The sequence below is a fragment of the Neomonachus schauinslandi genome, chromosome 9 (assembly GCF_002201575.2).
Source record: "Neomonachus schauinslandi chromosome 9, ASM220157v2, whole genome shotgun sequence".
Lineage (NCBI taxonomy): Eukaryota > Metazoa > Chordata > Mammalia > Carnivora > Phocidae > Neomonachus > Neomonachus schauinslandi.
In genome coordinates, this window is record NC_058411.1 from 83,832,887 (window position 1) to 83,856,943 (window position 24,057).

Sequence of the window (24,057 nt, forward strand, 5' to 3'; positions counted from 1 at the left end):
ATAATGACATTCTTCAATAATCTGAAATCTATCTAACAGATGGCAAAATGTAAAAAAAGACTAATTAAAGATTGGGGACAGTTGTGGAAAAAGAACATTTTCATATTTTTTTTTTAAGATTTTATTTATTTATTTAAGAGAGAGAGAGCACACAAGCGGGGGTGAGGGGCAGAGGGAAAGGGAGAAGCAGACTCCCCCTGAGCAGGGTGCCCAACACGGGGCTCGATCCCGGGACCCCAGGATCAGGACCTGAGACAAACCCGCAACCGACTAAGCCACCCAGGTGCTCCCATTTTCATATTCTTTTACTGAGAATGTAGCTCATGGTAATTCAAGGAAATATTTGGCAAAAATCTAACAAAATTTTAAATGCATACACCCTTCAATCCAGAAAATCTATCTCTAAATATCTAGCCTCAGGCATTCTTGAATATATATATACATTGGTTCATATGAAAACAAAGGTATATGTGTATACTCCAATATTTTTGATCAGTGAAAAACTGGAAACATAATTATCTAAAAAAAGGAGAGGGCTAAATATATGATGACATAGGGCGCCTGGGTGGCTCAGTCGTTAAGCGTCGGCCTTTGGCTCAGGTCATGATCCCGGGATCCTCGGATGGAGCCCCGCGTTGGGCTCCCTGCTCCACGGGAAGCCTGGTTCTCCCTCTCCCACTCCCCCTGCTTGTGCTCCCTCTCTCGCTGTGTATCTGTCAAATAAATAAATAAAATCTTTAAAATATATATATATATATATGATGATATAATCCCGCAAAGGAATATATGCAACAATTAAATAAGGCAGGGGAGTTGTTGTTATATGTATCAACATAGAATTATCCCCATGACATACTGTTAGGTTGAAAACAAATTGCAAGATAGGATATACAGTAAGATCCCATCTATATATATACACACATACACACACCCCTCCTAAACATATAAATGTGTGTACATCTTTGTAAATACATAAAGATTTGTAAGGATGTACATACATTAAATTGTATTTAGTTTAACAAAGAAAGTACAATGGGACAGAATGGCAACTATAATTTTTATTTATATTTTTCTGTACTGTTTGAATTTTTAAAAAGATAGTTTTATTGTATTCCTGGGTAAATTATTTTTTAGTGCTGTTGTGTTTCAAAGACAATATAAGAATAAATCTCATCATGTAGGATTACAGCAGGCTGATGTTAAAATAGACCCTCATGGTTATTTTTATAATTAAATGTTAGATATCAGCTCTATCTATGATCTAGTCTTCTTGATCCTAACACTTCATTTCTTTCTTTTTTTTTTTAAGATTTTATTTATTTATTTGACAGAGAGAGGCACAGCGAGAGAGGGAATACAAGCAGGGGGAGTGGGAGAGGGAGAAGCAGGCTTCCCGCCGAGCAGGGAGCCCGATGTGGGGTTCGATCCCAGGACCCTGAGATCATGACCTGAGCCGAACGCAGATGCTTAACGACTGAGCCACCTAGGCGCCCCTTAACACTTCATTTCAAGAGACGTTTGTTGAAAGCCTCTATGTCCCAGGTACTATGAAAGACATAGGAGGTGTAAAGTCAGACCTGGGCCTTGTCCTAGAGAGTTTACAGTCAGATGGGGATGAAGGACACATAGACATATCATTGCAACTTAGTAAATGAAGACAGAAACATTACACAGGAAAGGGAGAAGAAAAAGAAGACTCATAGTGGGCTTTGTTTTCTTCTCCAGACTTATTGTAATTGACTCTGGAATGTGTTCAATAAAAGGACACCAATGTTAGAAGCAGACCTGGTTTTGGTATCAGTTTCCAAGATACAAGAAGACCCTGGTTAGGTGAACTCAGCCACTATTTTGGTTGTTTGATCAAAGCTACGTTACTGTGATCGTGGCTTCCTATAATTTAATCTACTTATCAAATCAATGACCTTGGCTCTGTCAGCAAGGATGATGGCAAAACAAACAGCCTGCTCCTTTTACCCAGGAAGATGGCAAAGTAGCAATGCAAGGGTATTTCATATTCACCATTCCAGAATAAGCAACAAGAAACAACATTAGAACAATCAGGAATACACTTTTCAATGAAGTGGGGAAAATTTTTTTTTAAGTTGGGTTCAGTTTGAAAGGTTTTAGTTTAAAGGGTTTCCATTTAAAGGTTTCTGCAGGTTCTGTGGGATTCTATACCACTACTTGTAGTACATTTGGTATAATTCTTTCCTGAAGCACTTTGGCAAAATGTACTAAGAACCTTTGAAATTCATAAAAATTAACAGACTTTGTTTTTTAGAACAGTTTTAGGTTTAAAGAAAAATTAAGCAGAAAATACCAAGTTCCCATATACCCCTTCTTCCCCTGACCAGTTTCCCCTATTATTGACACCTTGTATTAGAGTGATATATTTGTTGCAATTGAGGAGTCAATGTTGATACATTATTTTTTGATACATTATTATTAACTGAAGTCCACAATTTACATTAGGGTTCTCTGTGTTGTACACTTTTTTGGTTCTAACAAATTAATAATGACATGTATATACCACTTCAGTATCATACAGAATAGTTTTACTACCCTAAATATCCCCCGTGCTCCAGCTATTCATTCCTCCATCCCTCCCACCACCATCCCCCAGGTCCTGAACTTTTTAGTCTCCAGTGTTGCCTTTCCCAGAATGTGATACAGCTAGAACCACACAGTATCTAGTCTTTCACAGTAGCTTTCACTTTGTAACATGCATTTACGGTCCTGCCATCTCTTAGTAGCTCATTTCTTTTTATCACTGAAGAATATTCTACTGTAGGGCGCCTGGGTGGCTCAGTTGGTTAAGTGACTGCCTTCGGCTCAGGTCATGATCCTGGAGTCTCAGGATCGCGTCCCGCATCGGGCTCCCTGCTCAGCAGGGAGTCTGCTTCTCCCTCTGACCCTCCCCGGTCTCATACTCTCTCTATCTCATTCTCTCTTTCAAATAAATAAATAAATCTTAAAAAAAAAAATTCCATTGTACTGGTATACCAAAGTGGCTTATCTATTCATCTATTGATGGATATCTTGGTTGCTTCCAAGTTTTGGTAAATGTGAAAAAACCTGCTATAAACATTCCTGTGCAGTTTTTTGTGTGGGTGTAAGTTTTCCGTTTATTTGGGTAAATATTAAGGAACACAACTGCTGGATCGTATGGTTACAGTATGTTTACTTCTGTAAGAAACTGCCAAAATGTTTTCCAAAGTAGCTGTACCATTTTGCACTTCCCCCAGGAATGAATTAAGAGTTCCTGTTGCTCCTATCCTCATCAGCATTTCGTGTTGTCACTGTTTTGGATTTTGGCCATTCTAATAGGTGTGTAGTGGTACTTCATTCTTGTATTAATTTAATAACAGGTGATGCTAAGCATTTTTCATGCACTTGTTGGCCATTTATATATCTTCTCAGTGAAGTCTGTTTCAGATCTTTTGCCCATTTTTTAACTGGTTTGTTAATTTTCTTACTGTTTAAGAGTATTTTGTACATTTTGGATACCAGTCCTTTATCACATACATGTATTGCAGACTTTCACCTAATCTGTGGCTGGTCTTTCTATTTCCTGAAATGTCCATATTTTTCAATCCAGTAATTCCACCTCTGAGAACCTATCCTAAGGAAATAATCCTACATATAGATAAGTGATTCACACATAAAGATATTTATAGCAGGGTGCCTGGGTGGCTTGGTTGGTTAAGCATCTGAATCTTGATTTCGGCTTGGGTCATGATCTCAGGGTGGTGAGTTTGAGCCCAGGTTGAGCTCCACGCTCAGTGTGGAGTCAGCTTGAGATTCTCCCCATCTCCCTCTGCCCCTGCCCCCACCCACACACATGCTCTCTAAAATAGATTAATCTTTAAAAAAAAAAAAAAAAGATGTTCTGGGTGATGGACATTGGGGAGGCTATGTGCTATGATGAGCGCTATGAACTGTGTAAGACTGATGAATCACAGACCTGTACCCCTGAAACAAATAATACATTATATGTTAATAAAAAAAAGATGTTTATAGCAACACTGCTTACTATAAAAAAAAAATAACAATCCTAATTACATTCCCCCAATAATAGGTAAACAATTAAAATAAATTATGGTTAAGTATTATATATACAATGTTTTAAAAGAAACACCAAAAACTGAATGCATAATTTTATATATTTTGCTTTTTCCATATAAAAGTATACCATGAGAATTTTTTTCTTTCATAACTTTTTAAGCTTCATTTGAAAACATTTATTTCTGATTAAAGGGGATGATTGTATGAATATAGGCATACCTCAGAGATCATACAGGTTTAGCTTCAGACCACTGAAAAACAGCAAACAGCATGATAAAGTGAGTCAAATGACTTTTTTGGTTTCCTAGTACTTATAAAAGTTACATTTACACTATACTGTAGTCTATTAAGTATCTAAATTATTGTCATTATATCTAAAAAATGATGTATATACCTTAATTTAAAAATACTTTACTGTTTAAAATGCTAACCATCATCTAAGGTTTCAGTAAGTGGTAATCTTTTTGCTGGTGGAGGGTCTTGCCTTGATGTTGATGGCTGCTGACTGATCAGTGTGGTGGCTGCTGAAGAAGGGGTGGCTGTAGCAATTTCTTAAAATAAGACAACAATGAAGCATATATACCACACTGACTGACTCTTTCATCAACAATTCTTCTGTTCCATGCAATGCTACTTGATAGCATTTTATCTACACTTGAACTTCTTTCAAAATTGAAGTCAATCCTCTCAAACCCTGCCAGTAATTTATCAACTATGTTTATGGAATATTCTAAATCTGTTGTCATTTCAACAGTCTTCAGCAGGAAGACTGTCTCAAGAAACCACTGCTCACCCATCAAAAGCAACTCGTCATCCATTACAGCTTGATCATAGATTGCAGCAATTCAGTCATGTCTTCAAGCTTTAGTTCTCTTGCTATTCCTACCACATCTGCAGTTATTTTCCTCCAACGAAGTCCTGAACCCCTCAAAGTCATCCTTGAGGGTTGGAATCAACTTCTTCCAAATTCCTTTTCATGTTTTTTCCTTCTTTGCATGAATCATGAATGTTCTTAATGGTATCTAAAATGATGAATCCTTCCCATAAACCTTTCAATTTACTTCGCCCAGACCCATCAGAGGAATTACTATCTACAGCAGGTGTAGTTTTATGATATGTATTTCTTAAATAAGACTTGAACGCTGAAATGACTCCTTGATCCACGGGCTGCAGAATGGATGCTCTGTTAGCATCAAAACAACATTAATCTTATTGTACATCTCCATCAGAGCTCTTGGGTGAACAGATGCACTGTCAGTGAGCAGTCACATTTTGAAGAGAATCTTTTATCTGAGCAGTAGGTCTCATCAGTGAGCTTAAAATATTCAGTAAACCATGTTGTAAACAGAAATGCTGTCATCAAGGCTTTGTTGTTCCATTTATAGAGAACAGGCAAACTAGTTTTCATGTAATTCTTAAGGGCCTTAGGATTTTCAGAAATGCAAATGAGCACTGGCTTCAACTTCAAGACATCAGTTGCATTAGCCCATAACAAAAAAGTCAGCATGTCTTTTGAAGCTTTGAAGCCAGGCAATGACTTCTCTCTGGCTATTAAAGTCCTAGATGGCATCTTCTTCCAATACAAGGCTGTTTTGTCTATATTGAAGATCTGTTGTTGAGTAGAGCCACCTTCATTAATAATCTCAGCTAGATCTCCTGGAGAACTTGCTGCAGCTTCTACATCGGCACTTGCTGCTTCATCTTGCACTTTAGCACTTTATGTTACGGAGACGGCTTCTTTCCTTAAACCTCATGAACCAACCTCTGCTAGCTTCCAACTTTTCTTCGGTAGCTTCCTCACTCCTCTCAGCCTTTACAGAATTGAAGAGCGGTACGGCCTTGCTCTAGATTAGGCTTTGCTGTAAGGGAATATTGTAGTTGATTTGACCTTCTATCCAGACCCCTCACACTTTTTCCATATCAGCAATAAGGCTGTTTTGCTTTCTAATCATTCATGTGTTAACTGGAGTAGCACTTTTAATTTCCTTCAAGAACTTTTCCTTTGCATTCACAACTTAGCTAACTGGCACAAGAGGTCTGGCTTTCAGCCCTCACTCAGCTTTCACCATGCCTTCCCTACTAAGCTTAATCATTTCTAGCTTTTGATTTAAAGTGAAAGATGTGTGACTCTTCCTTTCACTTGAACACTTAGAGGCCATCGCAGGGTTATTAACTAGCATAATTTCAATACTTTTCAGTCTCAGGGAATAGGGAGGCCTGAAGAGAGTGAGAGAGACAGGGGAATAGCCAGTCAGTGGAGCAGTAAGAACACACACAACCTTTATCAATTAAGTTTGCTGTCTTATATGGGTGCAATTTGTGACAGCCCAAAACAATTACAATAGTAATATCAAAGATCACTGATCACCATAACAAATAAAATAATAATGAAATGTCTGAAATATTGCGAGAATTACCAAAATGTGACACAGAGACATGGAGTGAACAAATGCTGTTGGAAAAATGGTACCAACAGACTTGACACAGGGTTGCCACAAACCTTCAACTGTAAAAAGCACAGTATCTGCAAAACACAATTAAGTGCAATAAAATAAGGTATGCCTATATATTGTTTGTTGTAACTCACTTTCCTTGCTTTAGATAAAGGAAACATTTATCTATTTAAAAATAATCTTTAACAGTGGGTGCTTGTTTATTTTGAGGAGAAAATGCAGAGGTTAGCTTCAGGTTATTTTTAAAAAATAGTACTGGGACACCTGGGTGGCTCAGTCATTAAGCGTCTGCCTTAGGCTCAGGTCATGATCCCAGGGTCCTGGGATTGAGCCCTGCATCAGGCTCCCTGCTCAGCAGGAAGTCTGTTTCTCCCTCTCCCTCTGCCTCTCTCCCCAGCTTGTACTCTCTCTCTCTCTCAAATAAATAAATAAAATCTTAAAAAAAAAATAGTACTGTATTATGTTCTTTTTTTTATATCTACTTTTTTTAATGTGTCCACAAGCATTTAAGTTCTACTCTTTTTTTTTTTTTAAAGTTCTTATTTATTTATTTGACACAGAGAGAGACAGCAAGAGAGGGAACACAAGCAGAGGGAGTGGGAGAGGGAGAAGCAGGCTTCCTGCTGAGCAGGGAGCTGGATGTGGGGCTCGATCCCAGGACCCTGGGATCATGACTTGAGCTGAAGGCAGACGCTTAATGACTGAGCCACCCAGGCGCCTCTAAGTTCTACTGTTAACAAATTTCAACTACACAATACAGCATTATCAAGTATAGTCACCACATTGTATGTTAGATCTTAAGACCTTATTTATCTTACTGTAGGTTTTCTTAAGGGATAAACTACGGAGAACCTAGAGATCATGAAGAGTCACATTACACACAGCAGAACAAACAGCTCAAAATTTCAACTTTGTTATTTTCTTGTTCTCAAGTTGTTTTGGACTGTTCTGCCACTAAAAGTTTTTCTTGGTCCTGTCTTCTTCACATAGTATCCAATCTTCCGTCTGTCCCGTCATTACACTCTTCTTCCTCTTCTCTGGAGCAACACATATCCCTTCTTACCTCTTCCAATCTTTTTTTTTTTTTAATGGCTTTTTTCTTTTATGAAGTGTTTTATTATACAAAAGAATATACACAGAGTATAGGTAAGTTACAAAGTATAACAATGAAATGAACACCCGTGAACCCAGCACCCACCCCAAGAGAATATGAATACTGCTGAAACTGCCTGTGTGATCATCCAGAGTCCCATTCTCTTACCTGCCCTGGAAGTTACTACTCACTTGTATTATGCTTATTAGTCATTCACATGCTTTTCTTTAGAAATTTCATCACACATACAGGTATTCCAGAGAGATTCTATCAATATATTCTCTCATCAAAAGTGTTCTGTCCCTTCACACTCACATGTGATGGGTAATATTTTTTAAAGCTTATAGACATCATCTTTTATTAGTCATAAAATAGCCCATCCTTCTGATGACTCAAAGGTTCCTGAGTAAACCATGTAAGCACCTTCTTCTATAAGAAGAACTCTGCAGAACCTCAAGATGGTAAACCTAAGTATGTTCCATAAAAGAGTGCTTTATGGTGGTGATGTAAACTGGTAAGCTTTAAAAACTTAAAGGTAGCTTGATGAAAAGGTTCCCAAAATTTAACAAACAAGTTTTTACCAGTCTACAGAAAAACCAGAAAAGGAAGAAATGTAGTGAGCTCTTTCCCAGAGCTACATGGATACAATTTAAAGGACTGGTCTTTATTCTGGGATTATCCTACTTTCTTGGAATTAAAATGTCTTTTCCTTTACAAAATGATAGGAAATGGCAGGTATATTTGGTTGCTGTCCTTGTGTCCTTTTTAAAATTAAAATTGAACTTACATGGCCAAAGAAAAATTTGAAAACCCTATGTCTCATCCAAAGCTTTTGCAAATTGTACTGACCCACAAAATCCCAAAGCCTGGAAAGCATAAGCTTAGAAGTCTTTAAATTTGAGGAACTGGAAAACTTTGGTGTTAAGACTTTTAGCATCTTTCCCTATTAGTCTCCCGGAGTAAAAATGAGAAGAAATTAACAACTTCCTCCTGTCTCTACTTCTGGCATTCCTTCTTTGGTTCTCCAGCATAAGAAATACTATAATTAATGGAGGTGATGAAGAAATATGGAAATATGGAATAAAGTTAACAAATGCTTAACTCTATAAATCTCATCAGTGATTAGCTTTGCAATCTTGGGAAAACATTTTAACCACACTATATCATAGGTTCCTCTATCTGTTTATTCCACACTATATCATAGGTTCCTCTATGTTTATTCTCTTATAATAATACCTATAATTTATATCTATAGCCCATCACCTCCTGAAATAGAAGTGGTAATGTTGAGGCCAGTCTCATAACATGAATAGCGCTTTCAACTCTATGGAAGACACAAACATAACTTCAAGATGTTATATACATTTACACAGGACCTTAGACATTGTTTAACAGGATGTTAAAGAGAACCATCAATAACATCAACAACATCTGTCTAAGTCCAGAGTATACAAAGTATACAACCAATACAAATATTTGAGAAATACATTTCAGCTCAAAATAAAGTTGTCTAAAATGTAACAAAGTAAGGAAAAAGCCCTCAACCTCATTAGTAATTAGGAAAATTAAGACCACAATGTGATACTATTATATACCCACCAGACTGGCTAAAATTATAATGACTGACAAGACCAAATCTTCCAAGAATGTGCAGCAATGGGAACTCCCATGTACTGCTGGAGAGACTATAAATTAGTATAACCACTTTGGAAAACAATGTGACATTATTTATTATAACTGAAGATTCACATACCCTAGAACTCAGCATTCTATTCCAGATATACACCTTAAAGAAACTACTGGACATGTACCAAATACACAAATAAGAATGTTCACAGCACAACTGTTCATAACAGCGCCAAACTAGAAACAATCTACATATACAGTACAATGAATAAAGACAACATGGATTATTGAACACTATAAGATCAATGGACAAACTACAGCTATTAAACATAATACTGAGTGAAAGAAGCTACTCAGCAAGTAAAAGATACAGCACGACTCCATCTATATAAAGCTCAAAAACAGATAAAACTATTCAGTGTGATTTGGGTGATAAACTAAAAGAGAAATCAAGAAAACCATTATCACACAACACAGGAGAAAAGCTATCCAACGGGAAAGAGAAAGACTGTGATCTAGAAGGGATAAACAGGAGGCCTCTGAAAGCTGACAATGCCTATTCTTGACCTAAGTAGTGGTTACACAGATATTCGCTTCATAGTTATTCTCTAAGTTCTTCATATGCCTTATACAGTCTTTTGTATAAAAATGATGTATCTCACAAAAAATTTACAAAGCGCTGCCTCTTGAGGTAGTAGCTCTCCTATCGTGTTATTTAACCAAAGCTAAATGTTCATGTATCAGAGCTACTGCATAAGGAATTCAAGTACTGGTAGGAATTTGGACTAGATGGCCACCAGGTTCCTGCTAATTTAGAGATTTTATGGATCTATTTCCATACCTTGTAACGATGATTTTTATGAACACTATTCTGGAAGCAGTCCATACAGAGTACACATGTTGGGTCAATTGCACAGTCCCTGAAAAAGATTAAAAATTAGATTCCAAAATTTAGAGGATGCCAATGATGTTTAAGGTATGACTATAATATAATGTGAATGAGTTTCTTTATGGTGCACAAGCTGAATATGAAAATGTCTCAAAAACTAAATTCCAAATAATTTTAGCCATATTTGAATACATAGGTTTGGTTTTGCTTCTTAAATCATCCTTGTTACTTTGAGCTTTTACCTGATTTCAGACTGCTAAGTTGCATATTAAAATTAGTTTTGTAACAAATGATTAGCTGTTTTTTCCATTATCTGTCATCATCTTACCCTCCTGCATTTATAAACATATTTTCATAAACACTGACTGTTCACTGGTAAATGAGGCTTGGATAGAGACAAAATTCATTAGAATGTAATCAGCATAAGGGCAGGAATGTTTCTTTATTTTGTATATTGTTATGTCCTAAGTACCTAGAACAGTGCCGGGCACATGGTAGGTATTCAGTTAATATTTATTGAATGAACAAAATAATTCAATCTCTCTTAATCTCTTCCCTAATAATAACTTTTGAAAGTCACTATCTTATTTAACTTTTTCAGGAAAACATTAAGAGCAACATAAATTGGTGAAAAGTGCAAAATCAATTTTTAAAATATCTGATTTAGAAGAGTCGAAGAGATGGAATTGGCAAGTTAAAAAATGATTTTAAAGGCTATTAGGAAATAAAGATTGCCTAACTATACTCTTGAAAATATATATGATCTACTGACCTATTTAGAGCAGAATTTCTCAACCTCAGCAGTATTGACATTCCGAACTGGGTAATTACTTATTGCGGATAGAGGAGACTGTCCCGTGCTGCAGGATGCTTCAGCAGCAACCCTGTCCTCTACCCACTAGATGCTAGTACCATTGCCCCAGTTGTGTGACAATTTAAAATGTCTCCATGACACTTTTGGAGAAGTGAGATCTGCAAATGTCTATTATGTTTTAACTGAAACTCATTGGGCTTCAGCTAAAATATATATAAAGAAGATAAATAAACCTTACTACCTATGTAGCAAAATAGTACACAAAATACAAAAGCTGCCTTTTTTCCTGAGAAAAGAACAGGATAAAGATACTATGTTCTAAACAACTGTTAACTATATGTAAACCAAGGACGCCTGGGTGGCTCAGTCATTGAGCATCTGCCTTCGGCTCGGGTCATGATCCCGGGGTCCTGGGATCAAGCCCAGCATCGGGCTCCCTGCTCCAAGGGGAGCCTGCTTCTCCCTCTCCCGCTCCCCCTGCTTGGGTTCCCTCTCTCGCTGTGTCTCTCTCTGTCAAATAAATAAATAAAATCTTAAAAAAAAAAAAACTATATGTAAACCAGTCAAACCTAGAATTATAGTGAAGCCAAAAACAATTCTCTGAATTTATAAAGTATAAAAATTCACTCCTAACCTGAACTACCTCTAGTAAAAGGGGAAAAAAACCCCACTAAAACTAGAGTGCAGCTAAGATCTAAAAGATGAAAAACGTCAGGCAGAAGTAGGGAATAAAAACATTCTGTGTGCTCCCTGATGTTTAAAACAACTACTCTTGGGCACCTGGGTGGCTCAGTCGTTAAGCGTCTGCCTTCGGCTCAAGTCATGATCAAAGGGTCCTGGGATCGAGTCCCACATCGGGCTCCCTGCTTGGCAGGAAGCCTGCTTCTCCCTCTCTCACTCCCCCTGCTTGTGTTCCTGCTCTCGCTGTGTCTCTCTCTGTCAAATAAATAAAAAAATCTTTAAAAAAAAAAAAAACAAAACTGCTCTTACAAAGGACAAAAAGCCTAAAGCTGCTTCCAGTTTCCCTACCAATGGCTTTTTCTACTCAACTGAATTTCAACTGTCCCTACAGGTCCACCATCCCTTGACACCAAATCTCACTTGGTAGCAAAAACTGACCTGAAATGACATAAGACTACAGACTTTATTTATACCACTTGCTGTGAATATTCATAGATTTCTTACAGAAATGCTATGTTTGATGATAGGATCCTGCCCTGACACTCCTGGAAAAGTGTTTAGAACTCTGAAATACACCTGGCCCTAGGGTGTCAGATAAGAGTATGTGGACTATATTATAAACAAGGCAAAAGTCCATCTCTTAAATACTTTTAGAGAACAGAAAAGTGAGACAACTGTTTAAGTCATATATTCACAAACAAGCTAAACAAGCAAAAACAGATTTATAAGTGCATAATAAAAGGAAATTAAGTATGATTAAGTATATTATAAATAGTAACACACAAAATAAAATACATCATAAATAAGTACAAAATACCAAAATTGAAATTATAACCAATCCTGAAAATTTCTAATTCTTACCTACAAGAATATGTTGTCTCTCCACTTTTGAAAACCTTCCCACAGAGTTGAAATGCTCCACTGTGTTTCAATTTCTCTAAGCAAATATCTGGATCTTCTCCAAATAAGTACCATTCCAGTGGGGTGAATATGGACATTTGTATGCTCTCCTCCTGCTTTTCCAAATCTGGGTCCATTTCAGCAGAATAAATTTCTGGCACCAATTGTGCCAAATGGTGCAAGAAAGTAGTATAAAAATCAACTTGCTGATCCCACCACTGAAAGAAAAGAAATCAAAAATTAGACTTTGTTACAAGTTTCCTCTTGAAGATGTAGGGGGACAAATATTGGCATAATTCTGTAACTTCAGAGAAAGTGATTTACAATATATTATCTTATCCCTCACCAATACAAAAGGAAAGTGGGTAATTAAAAAAAAAAAATAGCTTTGGAAATAAGTGGTTGCCCACATACCACATATACCTGGAAAAAAAAGAGCAGCTGTATTGGATGAGAATTACCCTTCCCTCTTGGAATGGGCAACTCCTGGTCTGTGAAGACAATTCTATTACCAGTCAGGTGCTGTACAGACAAAACATTCCCCAGTCTTAGTTTAATTGTTTTAAGGAACCATAACATTTACTGAGAGATAAAAATGAATGAGTGCAAGAGTTTTTAGAATGCCAAAAGCACTAAACATAAAAGAAAATGGGTAAATTAGACTCATCAAAAAGTACACCTAAACCCTTCTGCTCTTTAAAAGAAACTATTTCAGATGGCTTATTTGTACATGAAAACATGTTCAACATCATTAGTCATTAGAGAAATGCAAATTAAAATGACAGTGAGATACCCCTACACAACGTATTATATTAAGGTGTAGATAAAAAATAAAATATAAAACTAACAATATCAATAGGATCCAGAAAACTGGAAAAGGAAAATGCTGGTAGAAACTGAAAATGGTATAGCCACTTTATAAAAGAGTTTGGTAGTTTCCGTACAGTTAAACATATATTACCTTATGACCCAGCAATCAAACTCTTAGGAATCTACCTAATAAATGAAAACTTATGTTCACACAAAAAAGTAAAGACGAATGCTACAGCAGCTTTAAATTGCCAAAACCCAGAAATAACCCAATTGTCCTTCAACTGGTGAATTAGGAACTGTGCTACAGCCAAACCATGGAATACTGCTCAGCAATAAAAAGAGTAAGTTATCAATACATGCAACATCAAAATCTATTATTGTAAAAGCAGTCTAACTCAAAAGGCTATGTACTGCCTCTTAGCAATTGGGGACATGTTCATAGTGACAGCATCTGTGTGAACTGAGCAGAGCTCATCTCTGTGCCAAATTCCTGATTCCCATCATGGGGTTTCATAGACACTATATGCAGGTTTCAAGAACACCACCATTCCACTCTTATCTTCAAACAAGACAGCTTTCCAAGTATCAAGAAATGCCCTGTTAAAAAAAGACATTTGGGGATTACTCATTTGGGCTTAAATGTGAGGTATGATTACCCTAAACTGTCCGACCAGCCCAGCCTGACCAATTTTCAATGGCACTCAGTAACAGCAAGCTTAAATGAACAGAGGTAAGGGAAACAGAAGGTTGAGTGCACAGATCTCTACTATCAACCCAACACTGACAATTTAGTTGCACTTAACATCCTTCTTTTTTTTTTTTTTTAAGATTTTATTTATTTATTTGAGAGAGAGAATGAGAGAGAGCACATGAAAGGGGGGAGGTCAGAGGGAGAAGCAGACTCCCCGCTGAGCAGGGAGCCCGATGCGGGACTCGATCCCGGGACTCCAGGATCATGACCTGAGCCGAAGGCAGTCGCTTAACCAGCTGAGCCACCCAGGCGCCCCTGCACTTAACATCCTTCTAATTAAATTAATATTATTCATTTGAAATGGGTTAGCTATGGTATTTCATGTTTGTCTCATAGTTATGTAAAAACTAGCATTTATACATAGTCTTGTATTTGTTCACATTAAAGTTATATTCTAAAAAAGTAATTTAAAATTTTAAAGGCTATGTACTGTATGATTCCATTTATATGACATTCCGGAAAAGGCAAAACTACTAGCAAGACGGAGGATTGCACAGTGGTTGCCAGGGGTTTACTACAAAGTAGAAGTGAGGAAATTTTTTTTTTAAGATTTTATTTATTAATTTGAGAAAGCAGGAGCGGAGGGAGGTGCAGAGGGAGAAGCAGACTCCCCTGCTAAGCAGGGAGCCCAACACGGGGCTTGATTCTAGGACCCTGAGATCATGACCTGAGCTGAAAGCAGGCGCTTAACCGACTGAGCCACACAAGGCGTCCCTGAAGTGAGGGAATTTTGGAGTGCAATGGAATTGTTCCATACCTGTATTATGATGATAATTACACAACTGCTGGCAAATATCAAAACTCACAGAATTGTATAATAAAAAGTTATTTAATTTATGTAAATTTTAAAAGCAAATTGCAAAGTACATAGTTTAAAAGATAAAAAGGAGAGTCACTGGGGTGCCCAAGTGGCTCATTCGGTGGAGCATGTGACTCCTGATCTCAGGGTTGTAAGTTTGAGCCCCATATGGGGTGTAGAGATTACTTAAAAATAAAAAATCTTAAAAAGAAAAGTGATGCCAAATAGTCTCAAAATATCTCCCTGAAGATACTTATTAACTATAAGGGAAAAGGTAAAAAGTTTAAAGTAGAGAAACCCTGCAGATACCAACGTAACCAAGTGATTAACATAAGTATCACCAGTTATAAGAATAATGATACCAAAAATCCCTGAATATGATACACTGAGAAGGCTATGGTATCACTTTTGTGTTATTTTTGCCAAAAATGCATAGCCTCATTATAATCATGAGAAAACATCAATCCAAACTGAGGAACATTCTACAAAATAATTTTTCAATATTCTTGAAAAATGTCAAGGTCATGAAAAACAAGGCAAGAACAAGATACTGTTATAAACTTGAAAAGACTATGAAGAAAATAAGACCCTATTAGAGACCAGAGGCAACAAAGGAGAAATAACTAAATGTAATGTGAGATACTAGATAGGATCCTGGAAGAGAAAAATATTTAATGTCAATGGGAAAACTATTATAATTCAAATAAGGTCTATAGTTTAGTTACTATCAATATTAATTTCCTGTCCCTGATAATTATATTATGGTTATGTAAGATGCTAACATTAGGGAATGCAGGTGTGAAGGATATAAGAGAACTGTTTCTGCTATTTTCACAACTTTTCTGTAAGTCTAAAATGAGTTCAAAATAAAAAGAAAAAAGAACCTAAACTGAAGATGATTATTTACTAATATAGAAAGCCATTAATAATACAGTTTGGTAAAGCAGGTTACGAAGCAGTATGTATAAAATCTCACTGTGACTAAATATTTTATATGAGGGGAAAAAATCAGGAGGAATATACACCAAAATGTTAACAGCAGTAGGTAGTGAGAGTTTGGCATATTTTCACAGAATGTGTACATTTGCTTACCTAATGTGAATAATATTCTTTTTTTTTTTTTTTTAAGATTTTATTTATTTATTTGAGAGAGAGAATGAGAGAGCACATGAGAAGGGGGAGGGTCAGAGGGAGAAGCAGACCCCTTGCCGAGCAAGGAGCCCGATGCGGGACTCGATCCCAGGACTCCAGGATCATGACCTGAGCCGAAGGCAGTCGCCTAACCAACTGAGCCACCCAGGCGCCCGTGAATAATATTCTTAGTGATATTTTCCATACTTGGGGGAATTTTTTAATTGTAAAATTAAAAATATTTTACTAAAACCTTAAAAAAAAACATCTATACCTTCCAGTATTCTAACTCCCAACTTTTCTAGGGTACGCACAGACCAACAACTTGTTTCCTCCACAAATCCAGCAACAACTGTAACTATGAAATAAAGAATACCTAATGTTCTATGGTATACCTAAGGTTCTTTTCTCCAAACAGCACTAAATAAAAAAAAAATCCCATATGTTTACTGCTATACACCAAATAAAAAATTTTTCTGTGTTATCTAATTATGGAAGGCACAGAATTAGTTCCTTTCAAGTTTTTGAAGAATACTTTGAAGAACATGAGAAATTTGACAGTCACCAAAACCTAAGGGATCTTCTGGTTCAAGTCTCGCATCTTATAGATGAAAAACATGAGTCACAGAGAGAAGTAAATTGTCTTTTCCAAGACTGAATAACCAATTGGTATCAGAGTCAGGAATAGAAGTTAGATATCCTAACTCCTAGAGTTCAGTGCTCATTGTACTCAACCAAATGTAAGTACACAGTACTTTTAAATTTACCTTTTTTTTTTTTTAAGATTTTATTTTTTGACAGAGAGAGACACAGCAAGAGAGGGAACACAAGCAGGGGGAGTGGGAGAGGGAGAAGCAGGCTCCCGGCCGAGCAGGGAGCCCGATGCAGGGCTCGATCCCAGCACCCTGGGCTCATGACCCGAGCCGAAGGCAGACGCTTAACGACTGAGCCACCCAGGCGCCCCAATTTCATTTTTTTAAATTTTATTTTATTATGTTATGTTAGTCATCATACATTACATCATTAGTTTTTGATGTAGTGTTCCATGATTCATTGTTTTCGTATAACACCCAGTACTCCATTCAATACATGCCCTCCTTAATACCCATCACCGGCTAACCCATCCCCCCACCCCCCTCCCCTCTAAAACCCTCAGTTTGTTTCTCAGAGTCCATAGTCTCTCATGGTTTGTCTCCCCCTCCGATTTCCCCCCCTTCATTTTTCCCTTCCTACTATCTTCTTTTTTTTAACTAATCAATTTCATTTTGATCGTAAAACAAAACAAGAAACATAGTTTTGTCTTTTTATTTCTTTCCTCCAAATGAAGACTCTTCACTAACATCTGCCTAACATTCCTGTGTACTACTAAATATTCTTAAATTGTATCTCTGTCATTACATGTCTTGGTGTGAACTAATATTTTATTCTTATTTTTTTAAAAGATTTTATTTATTTATTTGACAGAGAGAGAGATAGCGAGAGAGGGAACACAAGCGGGGGGGTAGGGGAGGGAGAAGCAGGCTTCCCACTGAGCAGGGAGCCCCATGGGGGGCTCGATCCCAGGACCCCGGGATCATGACCTGAGCCAAAGGCAGACGCTTAACAACTGAGACACCCAAGCGCCCCTTACTCTTATTTTTTTAAAGATTTTATTTATTTATTTGTCAGAGAGAGAGAGCACAAGCAGGGGGAGCGGCAGGCAGAGGGAGAAGCAGGCTCCCCACTGAGCAAGGAGCCCAATGTGGGACTCGATCCCAGAACCCCGGGATCATGACCTGAGCAGATGCTTAACCAACTGAGTCACCCAGGCGTCCCTATGTGAACTAATATTTTAAAATGTTATCTTTATACTGTTGGTTGATTTGGGCAGAATGTCTGGGTATTGATGCCTTAAATGCTCTCTCCAGTGATCTTACCACTAGCTCTCCATCCTTCCATCCCCGCTGGGAGTTATTCCTTAAGGTCCATCAAACTCAAGGCACTCCTCTCTGACTACTACACTGATCAGCCTAAGAAAATTTCTCTCCCCTGTAACTCCAATACAGCACTTACTGAAGGAGGTACTCATTCAGTACCAATACCTCTGTCAGATAACATTAATTATCTTTATATGTGTACACCTAGCCTCTTCACCCAGACTATAAATTCCCTGAAGGGAGGAACGCTGCCTTCCAAATCCCTGTATCACCACAGGCCCACCACAAATACTTAACAAAAGTTCTCTTGGGGCACCTTGGTGGCTCAATTGGTTAAGTGTCCGACTCTTGATTTCGGCTCAGGTCATAATCTCAGGGTTGTGGGATTAAGCCCCACATCAGTCTCTGTGCTCCTCTGTGTGAGGAGTCTGCTTGAGATTCTCTCCCTCTCCCTCTGCCCCTCACCCCCCCACTCGCATGCTCTCTCTAAATAAATAAATAAATAAAATCTTTGAAGAAAAAAAGTTCTCAGTCATTGCTGAATGTTATGGATTTCTTGCTAGAGAGAACAAAGCAAATATTGACATTAAGCCTTCTAAAACTATAAAATTCTTATAGGATATAAAGTATAATTTCACTCTTTCATGAAGACTTTTTCCTAGATGACTGCCACATCTATGAAAAATCTTTTTCAACTAAGATTTAATTTTGTTTCCAGATAAGAAAAACTACACAGCATGTATTTTACTGGGTGACATGTTCAGGAATTATTGGTGCCTGAAGTAGGCTTGATTTTCTTATTTATTTGTTTGGTTGTTTTAATATTTTTACCCACTTCAGATAAGAATAAAATTAAGATTTTATTTTTATTTTTTATTATGTTATGTTAATCACCATACATTACATCATTAGTTTTGTTTTTTGTTTTTTTTTTTTAAAGATTTTATTTATTTATTTGAGAGAGAGAGAATGAGAGACAGAGAGCACGAGAGGAAAGAGGGTCAGAGGGAGAAGGAGACTCCCCGCCTAGCAGGGAGCCCGACGCGGGACTCGATCCCGGGACTCCAGGATCATGACCTGAGCCAAAGGCAGGCGCTTAACCAACTGAGCCACCCAGGCACCCTACATCATTAGTTTTTGATGTAGTGTTCCATGATTCATTGTTTGTGCATAACACCCAGGGCTCCATGCAGTACGTGCCCTCTTTAATACCCATCACCAGGCTAACCCATTCCCCCACCCCCCTCCCCTCTAGAACTCTCTGTTTCTCAGAGTCCATAGTCTCTCATGGTTCATCTCCCCCTCCAATTTCCCCCACTTCATTTTTCCCTTCCTGCTATCTTCTTCTTTTTATTCTTTTTTTTTTTTTTAACATATAATGTATTATTTGTTTCAGAGGTACAGGTCTGTGATTCAACAGTCTTAAACAATTCATAGCACTTACCATAGCACATACCCTCCCCAATGTCTATCACAAAATTAAGAATTTTTAATTTCAATGTCCAGGAGGGAAAAAAAATTTTTTTTCGACATTTGGAGTTCAGAGAAGGTTTTCTTAATTGACTGTTCTGTAAAAACAAGTTCTCACAACATTTAAATTCCCAAACATTCCAAACATTTTCTTCATCCCCATGGAGATTAAGATATGTTCTCAATTCTGACCCAGGGACTTGGATGCCTGTTTGGGAACACCATTCTGAAAAAGGAATGTACTTTTAGAACATTCTTTTTGTTCAAACCACAACTTACACTTCCTTAGACAACTGCTGACATCTACAAGGCTTCAGATTCCCTGAAACTCTTTTTCCAACTCTTCTGTTTTAAAGTAGTAACAAAATCTAGAGGCTCTAGGATCGTTCATAGCAAGTACTGGATGAGTGTAGTTGGGAGTATCTACAGGCATCAAGAAATCTTTTGGTTACACAAAGTTCTCTTGTAATACTATCTGACAGATTCATAAAGTTTCATAAAAACAAGCAAACAATAACAGCAAAACCCCTAGTTCCACTGCATACCCCATGAGGCATCCTATCTATAACATATCTGATAATTGGTTCCCTAAGCCTGTCTGAACACTTCCTTTCAGCCAATGTCCATTCTTACAGCTCATAATTCAGCCAAAATCTACTCTCCTGTAATTTTTATCCTATATCGCCTGAAATAATCCATACAATTTACTCTGTTCTTTCATCGAACAACCTTTCAAATAAGATAACTAATAAGTCTCTCATCTGTCTCTTTATTCTGGAGCTACACTGGAACACAGAAACTAAAGAAATCTGTCCATCCCTAGAAATGACATTTGGCCATCCCTAATCCCATGGTATTCAGACTACTCTCTACGTTGATTACTCTTTTATGGAACATGCACAATGTGCCTCTGTATAGAGCAGTGGGACTGTTTCTTACCTTCCTTATCCAGGGTACTTAACTGCTCAAAAAGGTCACATTCTTTTTTTTGGCAGCCACATCATATTATGACTTAGGTTTGCAGACAACTAAAACCCTTAGGTCAATCACATATAAGAGACCTGGTCCTATATACAAATACCTAGCCCGAGGTATAAGACCCATACTTTCACCACAATTAAATTTCACTTTGTTAGTTTTGATGCAATATTCAGACTAAGGACATTTTTTGTATATGTGTCCTATAACGTATTTCTTATCCCTGCCAGCTTTGTGTTGTTTGTAAATATGATAAGTAAGTATACTATGTCTTCATGGCATTGATAAAATAAGCCAGGGTCAAATATAGAGTCATGTGACAAATAAGTCCCCTCTCTTTTCTTTTAAGATAATACATAAGCATACTGTCAGAATTTAGTTTTTAAAAGCATTCTGTTCCTCCTAAGTCATTCTCTTCCTTTTTCTTCTCTGATCATAGGTTCATGCTCCAATTTCTAAGCTCTCCTTGAAATCTTTGGAACAATGAAATCTGCTTTCCTAAAGTGTGGAGTACACATCCCATATCCTCTTTCTACTGTATTGAATATATATTTGCAAATGGACTAAAATCCTTTCTTAGACTACAAAGTAGAGTGTGTGTATATAAAAATAAATGGATAAATTAAAAGATTTTTCTTCCTGTTCTCAAGTCATTCTAGCTTACCCATAAATACCAAACGTTCAAAGGCATTTTTAAAAGTAGTCCATAAAGACACAGTTAAGTGGTTAAGCCCCACTCCTCCAAACAAGTCAAATAGACTTTGTTCTGAAGAATGGCATTAAGTAAACTATTAGAAGGAGAATTATTATATTCAAGTGATTAACAGTAGTCTCCATCCTGGACAGGGCCTATATCATTCCCGGATAGTAAGTAGGCACTTAGGGAAGCACAATAACTCTTCTAGAGTCATTCAGTAACATTTACTTAGTACAGCATATTTCCATAAGCACTTAGTGTATTATAGGGTGCAACTTAACATTTAAAAAAAAAAAAGGCTGTACCAAATGCTTTAAAAAAAACCAAATTCATCAAATAACAATTGTTTCTTCAATAGGAGGCATGTTAACTCAGAATACCTTAAAAGAACATATAGGAGTTCAGAGTAGATCACCTGGGACTAAAGAGGTCTTAGTATTTTGTCTTAAGTCACCTGAGGCAATGAGTTAAAAGCTTAAAGAAACTTTCACAGAGCACAGTGTATGATTAGCACCTGTAGAGAAATGGGTAAAATGATGTCAAGGGAAATCTGAAATAACCCTCAAGGCCAGCACACATGAAGAGAATAGGTCAGGACACTGTATTGGTTCATCCTGTATCAGTGATTTATACACATATCTACCCAGTCTCTCCATGCATTATTGAGGACAAAAACCTCTTTATTTGCAGGACAGAGTCTGTTATTAAACATAAGCAGTCCATCTTCAGCACCAGCTTATCCACACTAAATTACTATTCTTCCCTAGACTATTACAGGTAGTGGGACTGAATCTATCACTCTAATCTGCAGTTTTACACCTCAACTTCATATTTGGGTCTACAGAGTCTGATACTGAAAATCAGAATTTTCCTTAGCTGTCCACAACCAAAATTAGGAGATGATGATGAAAAAACAACAGGCAGTAGGCCCTGCTATGATCTGGTGACAAAGCACTTCAGTCAGGGCTCAAGAGACCTTGGTTTTCATCCTAGTTTTCTCATTGTAAGTGTGTCCTTACTATAGAAAGCTGTGCAGGCACCTGGGTGGCTCAGTCATTAAGTGTCTGTCTTCGGCTCAGGTCATGGTCCCAGGGTCCTGGGATCAAGTCCTACATTGGGCTCCCTGCTAGGCAGAAAGCCTGCTTCTCTCTCTCCCACTCCCCTTGCTTGTGTTCCCTCTCCCGCTGTGTCTGTCAAATAAATAAAATCTTGAGAGAAAAAAAAAAAAGCTGTGCTCTGGCCTAAAATGATATAGATTTCAATTTCTAAGAAATATCACCACCACTGAAAATAACATATAACTTCTTCTTCCTTCTCCTATATCTTAGTATTTTACTTTTTTCTTTAAGTTTTTGTTTTTTTTTAAAGTAATCTGTATACGCAACGTGGAGCGCAAACTCACAACCCTGAGATCAAGAGTCACATGCCCCATTGACTAAGCCAGCCAGGTACCCCATCTCAGTATTTTAAGGTCAACTATCAAAACAAATTTTTATCTTTTAAAGATCCACTACATATGAGATTGTAGATAAATTTTTTCTTGATTTTCATAATGATTATTGCACAAACATAACAATATTAAACTTAAAAAAAAAACCTAAAATCCCCCCATTTGGAGACAGTATAACATTGGGAGTAATGGGAATGTTCTGTACCCCCAATTTAGTAATAGTTACATAGGTGTATACATTTATCAAAACTCATCAATCAAAACACTTAAAATGGAAGCATTTTATTGTACTTAAAATATAACTCGATAATGTTAATTTTTTAAAATTCCTCTTTCAATTTTAAACCTTTTAGCCTAATCGCCTCAACTCCTATTACCTCCACCTCCACTCCACCTCAGTTATTGTCTCCTCATTCATTCATTCATGCATTCAACAAAAATTTTGAAGCAATGTGTTAGGTACTGGAGATACAGGCGTGAACAAGAAACAGCTTATGCTCTGAAGGAGTTTCTTGTCTAGAAGGAAAGACAGGCAGCAAACAGGCAATGCTCAGGACAGCCTGAGACATGCTGCATACAACAGGAGTATGAAAAGGGTGCTCTAGGAATGCACAGAGGCCCATCTAACCTGGCTCTACCATTACAAAACCTGAATGTGCCTCCATGTTCTCAAACTCCAAAACCCCTTACTGACCATAATGTTCAGGTCTTCCGTTTATGTCAACATCATAACTTTTAATAACTCAAATCCCATCAATTCCCCACCAAATTCCTGTTTTGGCTTTTCCTACCCCCCCACCTTCACCTGGACCCCAGTGTTAGGTACTATCCTAATATGCTCCTTCATTTCTCTTCCCATCCTTCCTCCACAACTCCCTCCCCCAACCACTACCAATCTTGTTAAAATAAATCACTAATGTTGATTCTCAGTTATTCATTAAGAGTATGTAAATGTCTGCTATTTCAAACGCATACTGGGACATATCAGTGGACAAGTCAGACATTATCCTTGTCTTCACGGAGCTTGCATTCTGGTGGGAGAGACAGATATTTAAATAATAAAGACAACAAAGTAATTACAGATTGTAATAAATGCAGTAAAGGAAATAAACAGGGTGCTTACACACAGAAGGATAAGAAGAACCCATCTTTTAGACTGGGTAAGTATCAAGAAAAAGCAGAGGAAAAACACTCTTGGAAAAAAGAACAGCAAGCAAAGGCACAGGCCCTAGAGCAAGCTAGATCTTGTGCTTGTTTTAGAAACTAACAGGCCAGTGTAGCTAACACTAAATGAGGAGAAATAACAGGAAAATGAGGGGGAGATGTAGGAGCCAGATCATGCAGGATCTTGAAAGACTTGTAATGAGTTTATATTTTATTCCAAGTAAAATGGGAAGCCACTGAAGGATTTAGGCAGGAGGCTGACATGATCTGAATTAGACTTAAAAAGATTACTCTGGTGATCTGTGGAAAATAAACTGGAAGAGGGCAGAAGTGGAAGCAAAGAGAACCAGTTAAGAGGCCACTCCAG

The 24,057-nt window shown here is 37.4% G+C and overlaps 1 protein-coding gene across 1 annotated transcript in view; it reads right to left on the reverse strand.

Moving 5' to 3' along the window:
• UBR1 (ubiquitin protein ligase E3 component n-recognin 1) overlaps window positions 1–24,057 on the reverse strand; it is a 150,696-nt gene that overhangs the window by 123,243 nt on the left and 3,396 nt on the right. The window contains exons 2-3 of the mRNA XM_021695652.2: window positions 12,483–12,739; window positions 10,079–10,157 (exon numbers count right to left, since the gene is read on the reverse strand). Of these exons, the coding sequence (XP_021551327.2) occupies window positions 10,079–10,157; window positions 12,483–12,739 (336 nt within the window). The remainder of the gene's footprint in view (window positions 1–10,078; window positions 10,158–12,482; window positions 12,740–24,057) is intronic.